This window comes from Syzygium oleosum, unplaced genomic scaffold (genome assembly GCF_021117445.2).
Source record: "Syzygium oleosum isolate NSW1041296 unplaced genomic scaffold, Sole_v2.1 Sole_v2.50, whole genome shotgun sequence".
In the NCBI taxonomy this organism is placed as follows: Eukaryota; Viridiplantae; Streptophyta; class Magnoliopsida; order Myrtales; family Myrtaceae; genus Syzygium; species Syzygium oleosum.
This window is the reverse complement of record NW_026607534.1, coordinates 1,064,657-1,088,369: the sequence shown is the minus strand read 5'-3', so window position 1 is coordinate 1,088,369 and position 23,713 is coordinate 1,064,657. Positions and strand designations below refer to the sequence as shown.

The following is a 23,713-nucleotide window of genomic DNA, read 5'->3' as shown; positions in this document are numbered from 1 at the left end:
ATACTTGATCTTGTAAACCCATTTGCAACCAATCGCCTTTTTACCGCGTGGAAGAGGTACAATATCCCACATGTGGTTTTGTTCAAGAGCCTGTAATTCCAAAGACATTGCCTCCCTCCATTTGGGAGATTGACATGCAGAGTCATAGGTGATGGGTTCCTGCTCAGTACTAATAGAAGCCAAAAAAGCACGAGAAGATGGAGAGAATTTGGAGTATGATAAATAGTTGGAAAGGGGATAGCGCATACCTATAGCAGGATTCTCAAGTGCTGAAGACAATTGGTCGGAAGCGACAATGGCGCAGTGGTAATCATGGAGATAGGTGGGTTTGCGGCGAGTGCGGGATGGGCGTTGGGGCGGCGGTGCCGGGCTGCTCAAAGAGTTGGGAATTTCGTCGTTCGGTTCGGCCATGGGTGTATGAAGGGATGGAACGGGCAAAGGGTGGTCAGGAATGTCAAGTGGGATAACAATGTTGGGTTGAGGTGATGTAGTTTCCTATGTGGCACGAAATGGAAAAATATTTTCATAAAAAATGACGTCACGGTTGGTGAAAATTGTATGGTCGCGAAGGTCAAAGAGGCGATAGCCTTTATGGTTAGCCGAGTATCCAATGAAGACACAACGACGAGAGCGAGGACCGAATTTGTCGTAATGAAGGTGTCCAGAAGAAGCGTAACAAAGAGAACCAAAGATTCGAATGTGGTCATAAGTGGGTGGTGTTTTGTGAAGAATTTCATATGGACTTTTATTTTGAAGTAAATGTGTGGGTAGACAATTGATTAGTTGTGTTGCGGTGAGAACGCAATCACCCCAAAAAGAAAGTGGAATTCCCGAATGAAATCGGAGAGCACGAGCCACATTGAGCAAGTGGCGATGTTTGAGCTCAACAACTCCATTTTGTTGTGGAGTATGAGGGCAACTACGCTGGTGGCGGATGCCTTGTGAGTGAAAAAAAGATTGCAATTTGGAAGATAGAAATTCGGATCCGTTATCAGATTGAATGGTTTTGATTGCTATTTGATGATGTGTTTTAACAAAGGTATGAAATTTAATAAGTGCATCAATAGCATCAGACTTAAAAGTGAGAAGAAATACCCATGTATAACGAGAAAAATCATCCACAATAGTAAAAAAATAGCGACATGTCTTATGAGTAAACTGAGAGTAAGGTCCCCAAATGTCAACATGAATAATATCAAAAGGTTGCATACTAGAAATAGAACTAGAATGAAAACTTAAACGAGTTTGTTTGGACAAGTGACAAGTATCACATGGTCCAGACTCTTTATTTGAACCAAAACTAAGAGAATCTTGTAAGGTACGGAGGACTGACTCAGACGGGTGGCCAAGACGGGCATGCCATAAACTGTGAATAAACGAATGGGCGGATAAAGCGGCGCGTTCGGGAGGGAGCTCCAAGTAGTAGAGACCACCACGTTCAAGGCCCCGACCAATGATCTTCTTCATCGAGAGGTCCTGAAACAAGCAATAAGAGGGAAAAAAAATAACCGAGCAATTTAAGTGTTGTGCAATTTTGGAAATGGATAGGAGATTAAATTTAAAGGTTGGAGCAGAAAGAACATCAGTAAGGGTGAGGGTCGGCGTAAAAGATACTGAGCCGTGTGAAGTGACGGGAACTCCGACCCCATTAGGTCTGCCAACAGTGGGAAAATGTTTTGGGTATGCTTGTGCATATTGAATTGATTCAAGATTATGTGTAATGTGATTCGTGACTCCGGTGTCAATAACCCAAGTGGAAGAATTTAACGAATTAGAATTCAAGTCAAGAATAGTACCTGTGAGATTTGCCTTGGGATTGTTTACCTCTTGGAGTAATCGCATGATTTGTTTATATTGTTCACTGGTGAATGGTGGTGGAGGTGCGGAAGAGGAGCTCTCGGGATTGGTGACAGGCTTGTTGTCGGAGGGCTTGGTAGGGGGCCGGTCACGACGTCGTTCCTTATAATTAGCGGGAAATCCATGGAGGCGGAAGCAAACATCACGGGAATGGCCTGGTATATCGCAATGGGCACAACGTTCACGGGCACGTGATGGAGGGTCGCGTTTTGCAAGGTGAGCAGAAGCTATCTCAGTGTGCTTATGGGACGGAGCCGAGAGTGACAAATCCGTTTGAGGTGGGATATTTCGCATTGAACCATATGTTAATAGTGTGTTCTCGGTAGAGGAACGAGTCGAGTGAACATGGCGTTGAGATTCGTCTTGAAGAGTAAGTGAGTAGGCCCTCGCAATAGTGGGTAATGGATTCATGAGCAGAACTTGACTGACCACATTTGAATACTTTGGGTTTAAACCCATTAAGAATTGATAAAGACGTCGATTCTCAAGTTGCGTCACAAACAATGTCCTTGCCTCACAAGAGCAATTCGGCAAGGGTTCCAAATTGTTCAACTCATCCCAATAATGCTGCAAATTGTTGTAATACCTAGTGATGTCGTCTTCACCTTGTTCAAGAGTGCATATTTTCTGCTCGAGGTGAAATATGCGAGGACCATTAGATGGTGAAAAACGTTCACGAAGATCAGTCCATACTTCCGCAACAGATTCCATGTACAACACCGTTGGGACACGATCTTGGTGGATGGAATTTAGGATCCATGATAGTATCATGTTGTTGACGTGAACCCATGGGGCATATGTGGCGTCGGTTGATTGGGGTTTCGGGATATCTCCCGTGACGAAACCCATTTTGTTCTTTGCGGATAAAGCAATGGTCATGGCTCATGACCAGCTGTTATAATTATCACCTGTCAAAACCATGCTGACTAAATTTGAACCTGGACTATCCGAGGCATGGAGGAAGAACGGATTGCTGGTCTGTTCATGATCTGATGTGTGGCTGGAGAGTTCCTCAGTTTGGGAGTTTTGTTCGGACATCATAATCAATCCAAAAAAGACGGTGCCCAGAAAAATCAATCGAAGCAAACCGAATGAAAGATGATTGATCTGAAGGAGAAATGGATGGATGGCTGGTGGCAGCCGACAAAAAAAAGAAGGGCTCAATGATCACCTTGCTCTGATACCATGAAGAGAAAAATGGAAGGGAAAGCCTTTTTCATATATTGATTCTGTACAATTACATTGATGTATTTATAGTCTAAGAATGTAAGTAAGTAGAGAAATAATATACAGAGAATTATGAATGTCCTATTCACTGTATCAATCACGGATTTATCTAATCAATCAGTTCTTAATTAGAATCGGCACCACAATCAGGATCTTCAAATATATCTTTCAATAATAACTCTAATACATCAAAAGATGTTTTAAGTTTCGTAAAATAAATACACATCAAAATCAAATTATCAATAATGAAAAATCGATATGAACATAGCTCCTAAAGTTGATTTTATAAACTTAACAAAACATCTTAAGTTGAAATTTTCGTTCCATTTTCAGCAAAGTAACCAAAAAAACCTACAATGTGAGATGAAAGTTCCACGAAAAAAATGATAAAATCCTTCCCAAATCGAAACCATAGGCATGTTGTTATGGTCAACCATATCCAGCTCCAAGATATAAATTATAGTACTAACAAAATCCCATGGCTTCAAGTAAATTTACAAAGTAATGGGCTGCACCTGAATCAACCATGGCTCCCGCAATTTTGCTATTGATTGGCAACTCCGCATACATCACACCTCGCTATCAGCAGCAGTCCCTTTCGCCCTTCCATTAGTGATGGCTCGGCGCTTGACAACATGAAGCAAGCGCAAGACAACCCATCCTCGCGCCATTTTTCCCATGCTCGCTTTCACCGTCTGAATTGGCACGACGGCTCAGAGATCTCTTCTGCATGTCGTTCCCTGCAGGTTTCGGGCATTCCACAACTACGTTCATTGCACATGAATCAAGCTAGTGGTTGCCTGCCTCTGTTCACCGGGGTCTTGCCGTTCTCCTGGTACTGATTCTTTGGTGTGAATCTCTGATGGGGCTCCCGCATGCTTGGGTTTGCTCGGCTTGAATGACTTTCCCCCACTCAAGTTGGGGACACTTGATTTCTTATGCTCTTTCTCAATGGATTGCATTAAAGGCAATTCTCCCGTTTGCTGCCTGGAACTGAGTTCTAGCCCATCGCTTCAGGCCTTCCAGGAAGTAAATCAGACATTCTGGCTCGGACATATCTTGAATGTCCAGTATCTGTGCTAAAAACACACGCACATGTTTTCAGATGTTGTCACCGTGTTTCATCTCAGGCAACGCCCTCTATAAAGAACTAATGCCTCAGTTGTTACTTCAATTCATCCCATGTATTGACTTGTGTGTGGCCCTATTGGATCTTGTCATGCTTGATCCAATACCATAGCTTCGCATCATCGGAGAGATGCATGGAGGCCTTTGCTACCTCCTGTGCCCCAGTCTGGAAGCACCACCGTGAAGTATTGCTCCGTGTCGACTAGAAAGTTCTCAAGCTGCTTAGCATCTCGTGCACTAGATAAGCCCTTGGTTCTGGCACCTTCATGCAACCCACGGGAAAGTTGAGTGCATTACCTTGGCTCGCGTTTGCACGGCCACTTGCCCAATGAGATTCATCATCTCCTCGTCCAGTACACACAGTCTCTTGTGCGTCGTCCTTGATAATACCCATTCGATCGTTCACAGCATGATGCGATTCCACAACAATCCGCTCAGGGGAGTTCGAGCAGTTGAACTCCCCTAAAGAGCTTTACAAGCACCACCTGTTATAGCATGAGGAGATATTACAAGTGCTAGAGACGGCACCGTCGAAAAATTACAAAAAGGAAGAAAAATATGAAAATTCTAAGTACACCAATGGTACATAGATGCGTGCTTGACCCAATGGCAGTGGACTTAGCGCCCTGGACAATTGAATTGAGGCACACACAAGGACTTGTGACACCTTTTCCTCTTTCGTCTACACTTGAATATTTCTAACTGTAATAGCAAGTTGCAATCACTCAGTTATGACGTTCAGTTATGTCTTTCAAAGGACAGTCATGAAACATGAGCACTTTGCTCTATTTCACTCATACCGCATCATTCTTAAGGAAGTTATAGGCCCTTGGATGTGTTCTGCTGCTCGTATAATTATCCTTGGATGTGGTTGTGATATAACATTCTAATAGTCACTCTATATGAGATTTGGGATAACTATAACATCCATTAGCATAAGTTTGCATGAAACAAATGGGACGAAGATTCTTTGCTCCTTTGGTGCCTTTATGGAGTCTCAATAAATCTCTACCGTTGATATATTCAATCATTAATTTCTCAACTACCCTTTTTCACGTGTTTATAGTTTTCCTGCATCGCTATTCACATGTTTATAGTTATCCCACATCGCTTGCCTCCTGGATTGATATTATTTTTTTTTTGCTAAATCCAGGATTGATTTTAATGTTATACATATGCGGTCTCTCTTCATTTATAATTAATATTTTAAGAGTAAATGTTTCCGCATATAAAGTGAACTTGGTACTAGAGCCAATTTTTGCCCAAGATTTAGATATAGGGCCTCATGTACATGGAGTTTCCTTCTACTTAATAAATTTAAATTTTTAGGTTGAATATTCTAACATAGTATTAGAGTTAGGTTCCTACATCCTTCACACCCCAAGTTTGCTTTTGCATATGCTCGACTTCCTATTCTTTTCAAGTCCACATGCCTTCTTCCATACGATTTCAATATGCTTTGTATTTGTTAAAGTATTATCCCAAATCACTTTACTACAATATTTTAATGGGCCTTATATAATTGTAATCTCTCTCCACATAATAACTTAAAGCATTTGGGCCGGTCTGTCTAACTTAATTTTAGAAACCGGATTTGTCCTAAGTTTTTGTACAGGCCTTAAAATTAATCACAATAAGTAATTGCTAGAGCCAACGATTACTCATGTACTAAATTGAATTACCACAGCCAAGGATACAGAATCGGCAGAATCCACGGGGAAGGAAAGGACCCCTGGAGTCCGACTCTTGTGCAACTGTGAAATGACTAGGGTGATGTCGGAAGTGGGAGTAGGAAACGGGAATGTAAATACCATTACCTTTTTATCTATATCAACAAGGACTAAGAATTTGGAGGCATGGAATAGGGAACGTTGGAGAGAGGGATGAAGATCGATGATATCTTCCCGTTCAAACGCTTGTTCGTGCATCTATTCAAAAGGAAAAAAAAAAAACAAAAAGAAACCTTCCTGACCTTAGCTGCTTCAGCTGATCACTGTCAAAACATACGGAAGCTATGACTGTGCAAGAGTTCATATTAACCGAAGTTTAGGAAAAATATCATAAACGTTCTAAATTTATTGAATTGATGTTAATTTTGTCCTAAACCTTTTTTTTAGTGCCAATTTAGTCATAAAATTTTTGACAAAATATCAATTCAGTCCTTTTGACTAATTTTGAATGAATATTGTTGATGTGGAGTTGGTCGGCCTACGTGGCACTGTCGGCCCTGGCCTGGGCAAGAGTCGGCCTTGTCAGCATTGGCGATGCCACGTAGGTCAGCCAACTCCACGTCAGCAATATTCGGCCAAGATTAGCCGGAAGGACTGAATTGACATTATTTCAAAAGAATTAGGACTAAATTGACATCAGAATAATAGATTTAGGACTATTCGGACTTTTCCCACCAAAGTTTGGTTGAGCTAAAAAAGCACGTTTATCGAAATATCCCTTCACTGGGAAAAGGACAGTCTTTTTCTAGTCGGTAACATTAATAAAGGCACGAATATTTCGAGGAAGAATTTCTTTTAACTTACTCGACTGTTGGAAGACCTTGGTATCATTTAAGATGTTGAGGCATTTAAACATATAAGGATCCTATCCGATTCAGTTGCTTCAAGTCATTAAAGCATTCTAATATGACTTCTTGTGGGTGTTTGACGAGAGATGTTCAATAATCATACATTTTGTTCATCCTTGAGCAGACGCGACATGACGTGATTGGCCAACCTTGAAATTACTCTGAATCAGTGTGTCATACTCAGACTTGCAGCAAGATTCCATGTCACTGTGTCAGGGCTGAATTGCTGATTGCGAAATTGAGGTCTCTATTGTGATGACTTCCAGAAGTTAATTTCCTTGAACAAATCGCACTCATTAGTCTCGATAGACAAGCCTAAAGATGTGAATGATAACCGTTCAGTTTCTCTATTTTTCTATCTTTTTATTCCCGGAAATATATTTGGAACAAAAATCCGTTTGGTAAAATTTAACTTTTCTATTTCTGGAACAGAAACCTAAATAACAGCTCTCTTTTATTGCTCGCCCTTGCCACCAACCATCGCCCACCCACCGGCCGTCCGCCGCCGCCCGTTGCCGACCACCGTTGTCCGTCCACCGCCGTCCACCGCCGTCCGCCCTCACCCGCCGCCTGTCAGGAATAGAAATTTAAGAATAACCTATCAAAAGAATTTCTATTTCGAGAAGAGAAATTCTGTGTCGTTATCAAACGTTACTTTTACTTAGAAACTCGTTCAGAGAATAGAAATAGATTTTTCTATTTCTAGTCAGAAATAAGGCTAGGGAAGAGAAATTTTATCATTCGCGCCCTAAAGTAAACACAGACCACACAATCTGTGACAAATCACAACCTTTTTGGGACCTTGTTGGATGTCTCTAAGATCTCTACGATTTCCTACCCGATTAATTTGCACGCTCCTTTTGGATTCATCGCCTTCAATTCTAATGGGCCGATGCAAATCGAATACCCCGGTTGCTGTAAAAGATAGCGAAACTCATGCCATCTTTGTGTGGCGAGTCAATTAAGGTCATAGAACATTTCTCGTGTTCGATAGGTTCAACTTTCATTATGGGCGATTCTCCTGTCGTTTTTTACATGAAGCAAAATCATTGGTTTGCATCATAAGGCTCTCAGGCCTTAGAATTTTCTAATCCTAGATTTGGTAGTACCTTAGAATTTTCTGATACTCATATGCTTGTCATTTTATTGTGTTCGTGAAAAAGCTAGTCAAACAGCTCATCAATCATCATCAGCCCAGAGGGTATGTGACCAGTAAACCTATTAAAATGGATAATAAATCAATTTCTTAACACATATATTAGTAAATGGGTCATACGTGGGTTAATTACATTCACTAAATGGGTTATAAATGGGTCTAGACATAATGTGAATGTTAAATGGGTCACAAATGGATCTTAAAGGGGTTTACAATTTATTTAAACTCAATTCATCTCTCTTGCGGTCACTATATCTCGCGCTCGCTTATTCCGCACTCTCATTTCAATTTGGGTATGGGTTTTCATAGATTAAGTTAAATGTAGGAGTCTTTTAGCAATATAGGTTGGGTCGGATATGGATTGGGTTGGGTATGAGTCATTAGATTTTCATTACATGGAAATGGATTAAAATTGATTAAATTGGTATATTTGGATCGGACTATTTTCGACCCAACCCAAACCCGACCAGACCCACCTATTTAACAGGTCTAGTGACAAGTTTAGGCAATAGAAGAGAAAAGGTTATATGCAAAAATTTTTCCATTTATAATAAGTGGGTCCATTCATCCTAGAGGGTACTCATGAATGTTATCATATAGGGCTTGAGGTTTTACATACTTCCCCACTTAAAGTTACAGCAATGACATCGTTGTCAACGTGGGCCTTTCCTGTCACACCCCGACCCCATTCGAGCGTGCGATACCCCACGTTGCTACAAGCACACTTAAGGTCGTAACGAAAGACGTCGTCCCAGGAAAACGTCACCGACCCCACGATCAATAGCACATGCGGAAATGAATGTAAGAACTCCCGCACTAAAAAGATGACAATGGGGTAGGGCATCAAGAGAGTCAATGAACTAACAACATTAACTTTTATACATTGCCAACGTACCGAGCATACAAACAGTATTACATACAGGCTTAGCGAGACGAGCATCAAAATACCACCGACACAACAAAAAGGATCAGGTGGCTGGGTTAACTTAGCTTCACTATAGGTCGACCTATCTTCCAAAAAGTGACTGGTTTGACCTACCCTACACAACCCCTAAAATACCCCGATGGCTCCTAATGATCACCCTCCTCCTAATCTTCTACTAGGTCCTCTGGCTCGTACCCCGGAGGAATATGTGGATCGCGGTACGGAGGGATCGCCCGCACGGGTTGTACAGCCTGCGGCTCCACTGGGGGTACTATGGGCGGCTCCTCGTCGGGCTCCTCGGGATCGATGATCTCGCCATCAGGAGGGATGATCGCCATAGGATCCCACTCACCAACGCCGTAAAAGGGGATGTCGAAGCTTCTCAGCGGACATGTCTCCTCTAAGCTGTCTCGATAGGTCCAAGCTATGTACGAATAAGGCTTCAAGTATAATCCGCCCTCGTCAACCCAAACAGTACTTGAGTACCTGACAAAAGCTCGGTTGCCTCCTAAAGGGTACTCCACCTCCTGATTATCCACATGTCTAGGGATCCCAAAACGAGGAGGCGGGCCTCTTGGGTTCATGGCTGGGGGTCTGAAATGGTGGTTATTCAACTATGAGACGAATCTCAATAAGTGCACAATCCCAAACCCCACATAGGCTCTCACGTATCGCCAGAAAAAACATGCATAACACAAACAACCAATCTACTAACAATCACATGCGATCCTACCCGGGATCCTTCATACACATCCCTGCATGTCAGATAACAATATAGCCAACTCATTTATGTTCATACTCATCAAGCACTATATCACGCGAGGTAAACCACACTCGCAAACTAACTCACGCCATGCGTCAATTTTCACAAGTCTCGTGCATCAAACCGAGTCCAGTTCATTTCCAACTTTCCATCACTACCGCGCCCACGTAAAAACGCATCAAGCTAACGGTCTTCTGACCTCGTCAGCCATCGTCACCCCGTCGGGCCGGGCATTGTCACCTCGTCAGGGACGGCATCGTCCCGCGTAACACGCCTCAGGACGGAACCTACCCCGCGTAAACGAACACGCCTCAGGGTACCACTTTTCCGACCATTCCAATCATCTCATACCGTCAACCCACACGTGCCCCACGGCCACACATAACACACGGCCACACAATCACATGCCACACATACATTTCACAGCCACACGTCACCATCACACAATCACACCACATGGCCACACATACTTGGCACGCGGCCTCATCGCACGGTCACACCACCACACCTTCACAGCCACACACATGGCACACGGCGACACCACATTCAACTCAATATTCATTCAAAAGCCAGCCAACAACCGTAAGCCATACGATCATTCAAATAAGCTCATTCAAGCCGTAAAACCACCAATCAAACATACAATTCAGCCAAGATCATTTCGCCTCACCACAGCCCTATCCGAGCCTCTTAACCCGCACATTTTCATTCACCAAATTAGTCCACAACAACCTATTATCCAGCCCCTGTTTAAGTCTCAAAACAGCCACCTAATAGTACCCAAACCGAACCCTAAACGTGTCCAACAATACCCGAGGTCCTAAGGGAGGTTTGGGGAAGTCACTTACCTCAAAAAGGGGTGAAAGTGAGCTGGAAAGGTGGCCGGAACAACTGGACCAGCAAAGAGCAGCAAGTAGCATCGCCGGCACTGGGCGGTGAGCTGGCCGCAACGCCGTGGACGGCGGGCGGCAAAGGCGGCGCGATCGGCCGCTGGGCGGCGAACAGTGTCGTATGGGGCAAGGGAGGACGGCCGGGGGTGGCTCGAGTGGCCGCTGACCGAACAAAAGAAGGGCGGAGAGGAGGGAGAGAGAGAACTTCGGCCGGTGGGTGAGGAGAGAGAAAGAGAGAGAGAATTAGAGAGAGAGAGAGAGAGAGAGAGAAAATTAATATAAATGGTGCACCAATTATTGGTGTCTAAAACCCCCACCACAAATTACCAAACTACCCCTCTAACTACCACACCAATCCAAGGGCCAAGGTTCAATCTTATCCAAATCCAACGGCCCACATTCAATCTTATCCAATAATTCAAGGGCAAAAGGGTAAATGATCATGGGAGGAGAGGGGCATTCTTGTCCTTCCATTTTCGGTCATACAGGGAGATTATCAGTCCTCTCAATTTATCCAGTCTTCAAAATTCCGTTTCCGGTGCAAAAGGGCAAAACAGTCATTTTTCCGGTCTTGAACCAAAATCCATTTTTTTACAAAAATGGGTGGCCCCAAGGTTGGCCACACCAAAAACGTCATTGGCCGCTAAAAATTGTCACTTTCAAAATTCTCGATTCCCGAGCCCGGATTCCAAGAAATGATTAAAATCGAACAATCGCGACTTTAGCTTACCTCTTACTAACGGGTGGCTCATTGGGATTACGTGCTCTCGACCCGTGACAGACACTAAGTCGAGTCACGTTTAAGTTTGCTCGAGTCAAGGCGGCCTCGGTTGTCATGTAATTGCGAGGGTCTGTCGCTATTTCCATTTATACACGATCGATCGAATGGATCGGTCTCTGTTGGCCCAAAACATTCCCTCGTTAATCCTTATGGTCGAAGGTCGAACCAAGGTCGAGTTCTTTGGTCGTGCGAGCTCAATCTCGTGATGGCCTTACCCCTAAGGTTAGCATCCCGAGAATGATCAGTTCCGGGTGAGATCTCACTATAAGTGCATTGACTAAAATATTCATTTCATAAATCCCGGAAAAAAGGATCGAAAATTCAGAATGTTACATTTCCCCACTTGTTGTATCAATTCTCTCCACTCGAACCACACCTCTCCTGGAGGAAGTCCTATTACTCTGATCTACTTACACGACTCGGCTCATTCTACTTGAATCAAATCCCAAAAAAAGTACCCAAAGTCGTCACCGTTCATAATGGATTATACGTATCAATCACTTTATAAGATCCCTTTTATCCGACGGGAGACTTGAGGTATTACACTACATATTATATGGGTCCCCAATCAAAATGTTAGGTGTTACACCCGTTTAGATGGCAGTGCAGCGACGAGCTCACCTAGTTTACGATCCTAGATCAGTGTATGCAAATTGACGGGAAATGCCTAAAATCCAGTTCCAAAAGACTCCTGTTTATGATCCCTTCCGCAGGACAACATGCGTTAAGAGTAAATAATTTCCACCATAAGCGCCAGTCCTCAAGAGCTTGTTGATTTCTAAAATTTCAAAATACCAATCATAACATGGAGGATGCTATACAAGTTTTTAATAATTTTCTAAAACTAATAATAATTTTTGGCTTTCTAACTTGAGAGGGGAAGTCATAATAAAAGGCATGCTGTTTTTTCATTAGGGATAATGACAGAAACAATCCTTGAAATTTAGCTTAATGTGTAATTTAGTCCATTAATTTTTAAGTTGTTCAATGTAGTTTCTGAACTTTAGCCTAATGTTAATCTCTGAACTTTTAATTTGTTTAATGTGATCCCTGGATTTTTGGTACCTGTTCAATTTAGACCCTCAACTATATGAAAATATTCAATGTAATCTCTTAAGGGACGACATTAAATAAATTAAAAGTTCATGGACTACATTGAACATTAAAATAAAATTTATGAATTATATTGAATAAATTAAAAATTCATGCACTAAATTACATTCATGACTCCGATTCTTTCCGTCTTCTTCTGTAACTCAATACCGCCGTCGTCAAATCTTCTCTCCAGTCTTCAAATCTTTCATGGTCTCCTTTCCGACCTCGGCGACTCTCGCACACACTTTCGGCGACTTCAAACGCCTACTCTCTCCTTCACCCCCAACTCACTCTCCGACCGCTCTGTCACTCCTCTGGTAACTACCCTTCAGCGCAAGCCGATTCTTCACCGTCCTGTCGGCCTCAATCTGTCGTCGCATCGATCTGTTTGATGGTGTGCGATGCTCATTACAAGCATGCCCATGTGAGAGTATCGCCTCCGCACCCCAGTCTTAACATAGATCGTGATTCTTTGACTCATGAACATGCCATTACCGTCGTTGCCTCTCTGGCCAATGAGGCTGGTTCCATGGTGGCATTGAGTTTCTTTAACTGGGCTATTGGGTCTGATAATTTCAATCACTTTATGAGGCTTTATATAGTTTGCGCCACGTCGTTGATTAGAAATGGTAACTTGGAGAGGGCAATGAAGTGATGCAGAGTATGATCAAAAGCTTTGCTGAGATTGGGAGGTTAAGGAGGCTATTGATATGGTACTTGAAATGCAGAATCAGGGTCTGCTGCCCACTACCCGCTTGACGAATTTTGTCATGGTGGTAGCCATTGAAAGGGGTTTTCTTGACTATGCAGGGAACGTGTTTGATTAATTGTCTGAGAGAGGGGTTTGTCCTGATCCTAACAGTTATAAGCTGATGGTCGTTGCTTACTGTCGAATGGGGAGTATTCTTGAGGCAGATGCTTGGTTGAGTAGACTGATTGATAGAGATTTCATTATTGATAATGCTACTCTTCCCTTGATCACCAACTTGTTTTGTGAGAAGGGGTTTATGAATCGAGCTATTTAGTATTTTTGGAAGCTGATATGGGTTTGAAGGCGAATGTGTTAAATTATACCTCACTGATCGATGGGTTATGCAAGAAAGGCAGCATTAAGCAAGGATTTGAGCTACTGGAGGAAATGGTTAGAAAAGGTTGGAAGCCAAATGTGTATACTCATACGGCATTGATTGATGGTCTTTGCAAGAAGGGTTGGAGTGATAAGGCATTTAGACTCTTCCTCAAGCTAGTCCGGAGTGAAAATTACAAACCGAACGCGCATGCATACACTGCCATGATCAGTGGCTATTGCAAAGAAAACCAGATTAACCATGCAGAGATGTTATTCAGCAGAATGCAAGAACAGGGACTGATTCCTAACACCAATACATACGCGACTCTCATCGATGGCCATTGTAAAGGTGGGAATTTCGAAAGAGCATTTGAGCTGATAGGTATAATGACATATGCAGGCTTCAGTGCTAACATCTGTACATACAATGCACTTATCGATGGTCTTTGGGCTCGTTTGGTTCAACTTTGCAAATAAGCCTTGGGGGAATGCAAATACCTTTAGATTAAAACCCCTTGAGGAAATGCATATGGCGTTTGGTAACTACTTTGGGCCAAGTAGTGTTTGGTAAATTTTTTTTGCAAAGAGCTTTGGGAATTTTCTTTTTTATTAAAAAAAAACAGCTTACCCTACTCTTTGCTGGAGCCTTCGAAGGGCTACGGCTACCGGCGGCCGTCGCCCGAGGTCGGGCGACCCCCGACGAGCCAGATCTGCCGTCAGGGGCTATCGCTCGAGGTCGGGTGACCCAGGTGACGGCCGCCTGGGTGGTCACCGGACCATAGGTGGCCGTCACCTAGGTCGTACGACCTCGTCGGCCCGATCTGATGTCGTCGGCCCGTGCCGGCTGCCCTCGCTAGCTGCCCTCGCGCGAAGAAGATGAACAGTAACAACGAGGGACAAAACCGGAATATTAAAAAATAAGTGAGGGTAGTTTGAGAGCAAAAAAATTGATTTTAGCATTTGGCAAATGCTAAATGCCCAAAGCTGGTCTGGATTAGCTTTGGGCTTTTAGCATTCCCAATGCTAGCTTTCGGCCGAAAGCCCATTAGGGATGCTTGTCAAACGGTTAAGCATTTCCCAAGGGGCTTTCGAGGCCGAAAGCCCCCTGGGAATGTTGAACCAAATGGGGCCTTTATGAGAGGGGTAGGTTTGAAGAGGCTTGTAAAATGCTGAAAAAATGTTTCTGAAGTGGACTGGAAGCTGATCTGTTCACATATATAAGAGGGGTAGGTTTGAAGAGGCTTGTAAAATGCGGAAATTTTTTTTCCGAAGTGGACTGGAAGCTGATCTGGTCACATATAGTATACTCATCACGAGCAGTGCAAGAGGGCGAGCATTGAGCAAGGCCTAGATCTTCTGAGCAGGATAATTAAACTTGCTGTGCAGCCTGATACACATACACCATAATGATTTCCGCCTTAAGTAAGCAAAAGAGAATGAAAGAAAGCGAAAAGATTTTCGAAGAAGCAATCAGGCTCGGCTTAGTTCCTACCAAAGAAACCTACACATCCAAGATTGGTGGATTCTGTAGGGATGGAAATGCCTACTTAGCAATAAATTTTTTCCACAGGATGAGTGACCATGGATGTCTCCCTGATGGCATCACTTATTGTGCTTTAATCAGCGGACTTTGCATAGAGTCCAGGTTGAAGGAGGCTCGTCAACTATATGACTCGATGATAGACAAGGGACTTTCCCCATGCGAGGTTACTCGACTGACGTTGGCCTATAAATACTGCCAAAAAGATGAATCTTCTAATGCATTGCTGATTTTGAAGAGATTAGAAAATAAACTTTGGATCCGAACTGTGAATACATTAGTGAGGAAGCTTTGATGTGAGAAAAGAGTGGGAATGGCAGACCTGTTCTTCCATAAATTAACCGACAAGGAAACCAGAGTGGATCGTGTAAACTGTAGCTGCATTTATGACTGCTTGTTACGAAAGCAACAAATATGCTCTTCTTTCAGATCTGACCAAAAGGATCCGTGAAGGAAATGGCTGCCACTCACAACTTATTTGATGGATCATCATAATTGCTAAAGTTGATCAACAGAAAGTGCAGAGATGGCCTAGTGAGAATTTTGAGAATTTGTACATTTAATTATTTGGTGTTGTACAGCATTAGTAATGAATTCAAATATGATCTGAGTCTGATTTTATATAAAAAAAATCAAAGAAAATTTGAAAATTAGACCTTTGGGAAGCCGGATTTTCTTATATGCCTATTATTTTAGTAACAGATAGAAGAGACGATTTCCTTATGATATGATTTCTAATTGATCAGTTTTCATATTGACATGTCATTTTCATATTGTATTAGCTAAATTTATGTGGCTGAATTAGGACCCTTCATTTTGTAGTTCTGTGAATTATGAGTGTGTGACTTGTTTAAGAAATTTCAAATGATAAAAGAATAGAAGTTATATATGTTACTTGATGCTAGTAAGTATTTTTTTCATCCCCGAGACAGATCTTCCTTACTAATATGGATCTTCTTTTTAATAATTCTTGAAAATGGAACTTAATCATGTCGAGGCAAGTAAGCAAAGTTTCGTTGGTTTTTTTATTGTTCACCTTTCTCTTTTAGAATTTAGAAGAGGCAAGAGGCATTGGTAGGTGCAGTGTGGCTATTCTAATCCGACCAAATTTATTTGATATAGAAATTTTACCTTTCACTTGTTGAGCTGTTAAAATCTAAGCATCAAATGGCACTTAGCATAACTTTCTTCCGGTTCACTTTTCACCATTAGAATGGCATGTTCATGAATCGACAGTATTTCAGGATCTGCTTCTTTTCTTGCTATCTGTTCAGAATTTTTTCAAATTGATTTCACAAGATTTAGATTCTCCTTTTCCTGCTGAATCTGGAAGATATTATATTTATGTGTCATTTGCTATAGGTGTGTGCAAAACGGACCGCCCAAACTGGAACCGACTGGACCGGCCGGTTTTGACCTCAAAATTGTAAGGATAAGAGGTCCATAAAAGACTAACATGTAGAACTAGCGAAACCCTGAAATGGGAACTTCATTTCCAAACTCCAAAACCATCTCCCTCTTTTTACTCCTAGTGTTGTTCACCGCTTCATATTCTTCACCTTCTAAAGCCTTTGCAAACGAAACCCTATCCCAATGCCTCATAAGCCATTCCCAAGTTTCGCACCCTATAATCTCAGCCTTATACACACCCGAAAACTCTTCTTACTCAACCGTTCTTCAATCTTGCATACAAAACCTGCGGTTCAATGCCTCCGACGTGCCAAAACCCGCTCTCATCCTCACCGCACTCCATGAGTCTCACGTGCAAGCAGCCATTGTTTGTGCCCGAGAGCTCTCAGTCCAGATGAAGATCCGAAGCGGAGGCCACGACTTTGAGGGCGTATCCTACTTCTCCATCTCCTTGCCTTACTTCATCCTTGACATGGTCAATTTCCGCTCAGTTGATGTTGACATTGAGGCTGAGACCGCATGGGTCCAGGCGGGGGCCATCCTCGGCGAGGTCTACCATGGGATCGCTGAGAAGAGCAAGGTCCATGGCTTCCCTGCTGGGGTTTGCTCCATGGTGGGCATCGGTGGCCACTTCAGTGGCGGCGGCTATGGCAACATGATGAGGAAGTATGGGCTCTCCGTTGACAACATAGTCGACGCGTCCATAATCAACGTCAAGGGGGAAATTCTGGATGGGAGAAGATATCTTTTGGGCCATAAGAGGCGGTGGCGGAGCGAGCTTTGGCGTCATCCTCGCGTACAAGATCAACCTTGTCCATGTCCCCGAGATGGTGACTGTCTTCCGCATCCATAGGACGTGGGAGCAAAACGCGACCGAGGTCGTGTACAAGTGGGAACAAGTGGCGCACAAGCTGCATGAGGACCTCTTCATAAGGTTGGTCATGGACGTGGTTACCGGAAAAAACGCCAGAGAGAAAACAGTAAGAGCCACTTTTGTCGCGCTTTTCCTTGGAGACTCTCGAAGGCTACTTTCCTTGATGAGCGATAGTTTTCCGGAGCTAGGCTTGCGAAGTTCAGATTGCATCGAAATGAGTTGGGTCGACTCCACGCTTTACTGGATGAATTTCTCGATTGGGACTCCAGTCGATGCTTTGCTTTCACGCACGCCGCAAGTGTTGATGCATATGAAGAGAAAATCCGACTATGTGAAGCAAATCATACCGAAGGACGGATTGGAGTTCATTTGGAAGAGGATGATCGAGCTCAAGAGGCCAATTTTGACCTTCAACCCTTACGGAGGCAAGATGGGCAAGATTCCAACAACCAACACCCCATTTCCGCATAGAGCCGGGAACCTATGGAAGGTCCAGTACGCGATAAACTGGGACGAGGAGGGGGACGAAGCGGCACGACACTACATCGAGCTGACGAGGAAGCTCTATGGTTACATGACGCCCTTTGTGTCGAAGAACCCGAGAGCAGCGTTCTTGAATTACAGGGACCTTGATTTGGGGGTTATCCACCATGGAGATGAGAGCTATGAGGAAGGGAAAGTGTACGGGGTCATGTACTTCAAACGCAATTTCAATAGGTTGGTGGAGATAAAGACCAAAGTCGATCCCGGTAACTTCTTCAGAAATGAGCAGAGCATTCCGGTTCTCCCCGGTAAGAAAGAAGTGACATGCCCAACAAATCATTGCACTTTTCTTGGTCCTTCTTATACATTCTGCACTAGTTCAGTGAAGATTTTAAGTTTGTATGATGAACAAAGCAGAATGTGTGAATGTGAATAAGATAGTGGAGATGGGTGTTCATTCTTCTTTCTTTGGTTCATTATTAATGTAAAAATACGCTTTACCTATTCGTCATTAGACGAGTCCCATACTATTTCTCGGCTGTACAATAAAAATGTGATTTGATTTTTATCTTATTTGTGTTTTCAAATTTAAATATCAAGATTGAATTATTAATAAGACATAATTTTTTTAAAAAAATTAATATATATAGGCCCTGACCGGGCCTCAAGGCCCCTTCCTAGGCCTACTGCCCCCTGGTCCCGCATGAATATTTTGCCTAGGCCCACCCAACGAGCCTAAAAAATCTAACCAAGCCCACCTTCTGTTACTCGCCCGCTCACTGATCAGGTGTACTAGTAATTGATCTAATAAAATTCCAAAATATATTTCGACAAACAGGGTTAAAGCACTACAATAGTAAAATTTTTAATTGTGCAAATGCATTTACTCTGTAGAGGTGAAAAGTTTCTATTTCGTAGTACAATATAATGGGAAACTTGATTGCAAAGTAATGCATCATCTTATATTCAAGTCTGTCAATTAGAGTTTACAATTCTAATTTAAATTTTTGTGAAGACTATTTATGCATAAAATAAAGTGAAAGGGTTTAACTTGTGCGCGAACTCAAGCACTATTCGTATTATAAAACTCAATTTATTTTGAACGGGAAAACAACTGTAATTGAAAATTCATTGTTCTTTATTAAATTATTGGATTTGGAAATTCTATCATTTAAAGCAAAACTTCGTAAGAGACGTGTCTAAATAATAGCATCGAGGGGATGAAAACGATGAAAAAAAGAACCAAACCTTATTATCCTCGCGTTTGATCTTGATTCTGTCTAATCAATCTAATTTTCTTTTAAAAAGGGTTTGTGCCTAATCCATTAAAATTTATTTGATGTCGAAACCCGGAGCTTCCAAACGATGCTTTCGAAAACTTGCTTTTCACTTTTTCCACCAAAATATAATCTGTCATTTACTCAATTGCACATAAATGATTCCCGAATAGGAGGGGCCACCGGGCCAAGCCAGCTCATTTGCCAGGCCTGGTACCCTGTTTCTAAATAATTTAAATTTTTAATAAGATTAAAAAATACTAATCTGTTTTCAAATAGTAAAAATAATAAAAAGATTAATTTAGGAGAATTAATGAAAGAAAAGCACTCATTCAATTATAGAAAATTGACACAAATACATCGTAAAATCATTTGAAAAAAATACATATAATCGTTCCCTAATAACGATTCAACTTAAATTACACCATAACGAATGTCTAATAATTTTGGTATCTTTGATGACCGTGATTTGGATTTACAATGTTGTCGTTTTGCTCTTCATCCAAATGGACACGTTTATCTAGAGTTGATTCTTACAAAAACAAATCATGCCCTCCTATAACCATTTCTGAATTTTTCTCTTATAGACTATATCTATTGTCTTCAGAAACCGTTGGCTAATACTAAAAGTGGTCTCCAATGCTACGGTAGATATCGGTGGTCTTAGTAACTCACGAGCCACGGTGGAAAGAATCGAAATACTAGTGGCTCTCCTCTTTCACCATTTCCAAACGTCGTTGTTACATTCGCTAACTCCACTAATGTATATATTATAAGCTGTTCTTAAGTACATCTTCAACTCATTGGTGTTAAGGTTGTCCCACATTGATTATGAAAGGAGCTGGTAGTCAGTTTATAAGTGTGAAGGAAAGTTTTACCCTTTGAGCTAGCTTTTGGGGTGGGAGGGTCTAAGACCACCCAACACTGGAATCAGAGCCCAGATTACCAACAAGTCTAGACCCAACAATCATGCCGGAGAGTTATGGGTTGCTGCGGCTCCAACCTAGGCCTAATGTATGAGGGGGAGATTGTAGAGGTTGTCCCATATCGATTGTGGAAGGGACTGGTGGTTCATTTATAAGTATGAGGGAAAGTCTCAACCTTTGAACTAGCTTTTGGGGTAAGAGAGACACAAGACCACCTAACACAATTGTTGAGGTTGTCCCATATCGATTGTGGAAGGGGCTGGTAGTTAGTTTATAAGTGTGAGGGAAATCCTCATTCCTCACCCTTTGAGGCTTTTGGGAGTGAGAGAAGTCCAAGACCATCTAACATTGGTTTGAACCAATAACTCTTTACAAGCTTGATCCCATATGATAATCTATATGGAGAAATAGGGTTTCTTATTATTATTATGTTGTAGCCGCAAAAAGAATGTTTTTTGAGATGTAATAATAAGAGAGAAAGATAGAGCAAAAAGTCTAGGTTGAGGAAATATCTGATTTTCATCAAGCTGACATCGAAGGTTAATTCGTGATTTGATCGAACTAAAATTTTCTCAGCATGGGCGTGACACATTCTTCTCAAATATGATTGATTTGATTTTTCCTTGAAGCACCCTACATCAAGTTTCTCGTGGGTCTCACCAAAAGTGCGCTTTTGGTGAGATTTATCCTTTGTCTATTGTGAAGTTCATGTCTATTGCCAAGAATGATGTTCTTGATATCTTTGTTGCTATGCACCTCTAGTACTTATTAGAGAAGAACTTTGTTCAACTACTTTTTATGATAATGAAGTTTTTTTGGATGGACTCTGGTCCCGTGATTTTTTATCTCCTCACTTTAAGGAAGTTTTCCACATAAAAAAATCGCCTTGTGCTTGTGGGTTGTCGCGCCACGCTCTCGTGTGCTAGAATGGAGGTATTTTTCTACACGGGTCTCTCCCAAACCATACCTCACGTGACAGCGGGGTAAATTTGACCTAAATTTATACTTGGAGTCGTCACTAGTCATTTATGGTAGGTTGACTAGAAACCTAATCGAGGTACGGAAGAAGTACCACGATCCTACAAACTAGAGATTCCGGATAAGGGACTTGGTTACATTAACGATCCCAAATTGAGACCATTAACGCCCTTTCGGTACCTAAGAACAATATGGCATGTCTAACGTGTCACACGGATTCCTAAGGTCGATTCACTAATCTAATCATGAACAAACAATTAAGCACCCAAAAATTAAATGCGCAAACAATGGCAAATCAATCATAGCAACCCTAATTTGGCCACTAAAAATGAAAATCAAGCAAAACATCCAAACCCTAATGAAGCTCTAGAGGCTTATTCATTTAATGGTGCATTTTTGGGTTTAGGGTTTTTTAGGGATTATAACCCTTAAATTTGGAATTTTCCAAAAATGCCACTTAGGTATTTCTGAAAATTCAAATTTCACTTTTTGTGGCTGGCCATGATGATTTTGAATCATTATGTGGATTTTCAAAATTTTTGATTTTTTTTAAAATGCCATTTGGGCACTTCCAAAAATTCAAATTTCACTTTTTATGGCTGGCCACAATGATTTTGGACCTTTATGTGAATTTTCAATTTTTTAGAATTTTAGAATTTTTTTTTTGGAAAAATTTTTAAACCGAGAATTGATTTTTTATGATTTTCTGAAAATTTCTATGAATTTTCCAATTTTTTCAATTTTTTAATTTTCTGAATTTTTATATATTTTTTTATTTTCTATTTTCTGAATTTTCCGAAATTTTTTTGAATTTTTCCTCATTTTTTAATTTTTTATGAATTTTCTCAAATTTTTTGAATTTTTATGAATTTTTTTAATTTTCTGAAATTTTTTTGAATTTTTTTGAATTTTTGAATTTTTTATGAATTTTCTGAAATTTTTGAATTTTTATGAATTTTTTTTATTTATTTTTTAAATTTTCCCGCCGAGGGACGAACTGGACCGGACCGGTTCAACCCGGTTCGGCTAAGCCGAACCGGGTGTCACCGGCGCTGGTGCCGATCACCACTCCGGTGAACACGACGCCGAAACGGCGTCGTATTGGGTATTTTCATTGAAGCATTTTTACAAACACCTAGTATGCACTGTTTCCATTTCAACGTTCTCGAGTTTATCGGTTCGGGCTCGTCGCCGACAAGCCTCCGGCGACCTTTTGACTATTCCGATTGCACCACAATGAAGTCCATGTTACCTATTACCAATCTAGCCTAATTTTTGTGCCGTCGGACGTTCGCTGGCCGGCGAAAAACCGATTGGAAAATGTCAATTTACTATTATTCCCGGCTTAACATTACCAGAGGCTCCGAGTTCCTATTTTCATCGCCCTAGCCGTCTACATCGATTAAAATAATTTCCAGAACATCAAACAAGGTAAGAATAGACTGACTTGATAGGCCTATGGCCTCAGCGATGCTCCGGCGAAGCTTCGGGGTTTCCGGGGAGGGGGTTTAATGGTGAGGCCGACTCGGTTCATGCATTTTTAGTACCCAAAAACACAATCAAACAACACGAAAATGATTAGAAACTAATAATGAACATCGAAATGCCAAGATTCGTAAATGAAATCACTCAAAAATGCACATTGAAACCAAAACCAAATTCTGGAAATTTTTTGAAAAAACTGATCGTGAACGATATTTACCTACTTCGTCCGATGATTAAACGAAATTTTTGAAGTGATCCGCGCCTGCAGTGTTGTTCCTTGACACCTAGCATTCACTTCGGTGGCCGTGGCTTCGCCGGAATAGGTCTGGATGCGCCGGCCGAGGCTGATTTTCAGACCTTCGTGGTCAGTTTCGTCCGGTTCAAGCTATGAGGGGAGGACCACGGCCTCTTCATGATTTGCCGGCGCTCCACCGTATATGGCGGCGCCGAACTCTCGTGAGGGGGTCCTCGACCCTCTCTCTTTCTAGATTTTGCACTCCTTCTCTCTCTCTCTCTTTTCTCCCTCTTCGGAATTTCCTCAAATAGTTTCCCTTCAATGTTTCAGTTTTTTTTTCGTTTTTGTTCATCAAAAATCCCCGCCCAAATTCGTTAGAACTGATTTCTAATCGGTTGGGATCGTTAACCGGTGCCAGCTCATCATTATCCAGCTGGAAATATCGATTAATACGTGCTCAAACTCTTGGATTAAGTTGGCTAACATATGGGCATGAGCGGGAATTTTCTGGGTTTCATCGTGTTTAGAACAAATCGGGCGAATGAGATGAACTGTTCGGGTCGGGTCGGGTTGACCAGCCCAACCCGGCAGTTCTGGTTTTGACCAAATACCCAAATTGGACTCAATTTCGACCGATTTTTTCAAATTAAATCCAAAAATTGGATTCCCCATCATATTCTGAACCCAAATATATAATTTTCCCCAATTTTTATTGTAATTGAGCCCAAGATTTTCTCATTTTTGTACTCGAGTTAATAGGATTTTGTTCAATTTGATGTCCTAATGACCTGATTAGGAAAAATTGAAGCCAAAATTGAATTACCCACATCTCATTAATCCTAGAAATGATGGTCTCACATTTCGACAATTTCATATTGGGCGCGATTCCCAATTTGGGTTCAAAATTCTTAATTTTCAATCAAATTTTGGGAATTTTTGATTTTTATGTCAAATTGTGCAATTGGATTGACCATTATGCAATTCAAGGTCCCAAAATCAATTGTTGTGAAGACACTATGATTTAAAAATGACTATA

The 23,713-nt window shown here is 41.7% G+C and overlaps 1 protein-coding gene and 2 pseudogenes across 1 annotated transcript; 2 read left to right on the top strand and 1 right to left on the bottom strand.

The window, feature by feature from the left end:
- Window positions 1–1,438: 1,438 nt before the first annotated feature.
- On the bottom strand, window positions 1,439–2,736 carry LOC130136782 (uncharacterized). Its single transcript, XM_056307116.1, has 2 exons — window positions 1,797–2,736; window positions 1,439–1,476 (listed from the first exon to the last, which is right to left on the bottom strand). Exons 1-2 carry the CDS (start codon window positions 2,734–2,736, stop codon window positions 1,439–1,441), a joined length of 978 nt encoding a protein of 325 aa, XP_056163091.1.
- A 9,830-nt stretch (window positions 2,737–12,566) lies between these two features.
- Window positions 12,567–15,688, top strand: LOC115666875 (pentatricopeptide repeat-containing protein At4g19890-like; annotated as a pseudogene).
- An 801-nt stretch (window positions 15,689–16,489) lies between these two features.
- LOC115694221 (berberine bridge enzyme-like 8) lies at window positions 16,490–18,349 on the top strand (annotated as a pseudogene).
- Window positions 18,350–23,713: the final 5,364 nt, after the last annotated feature.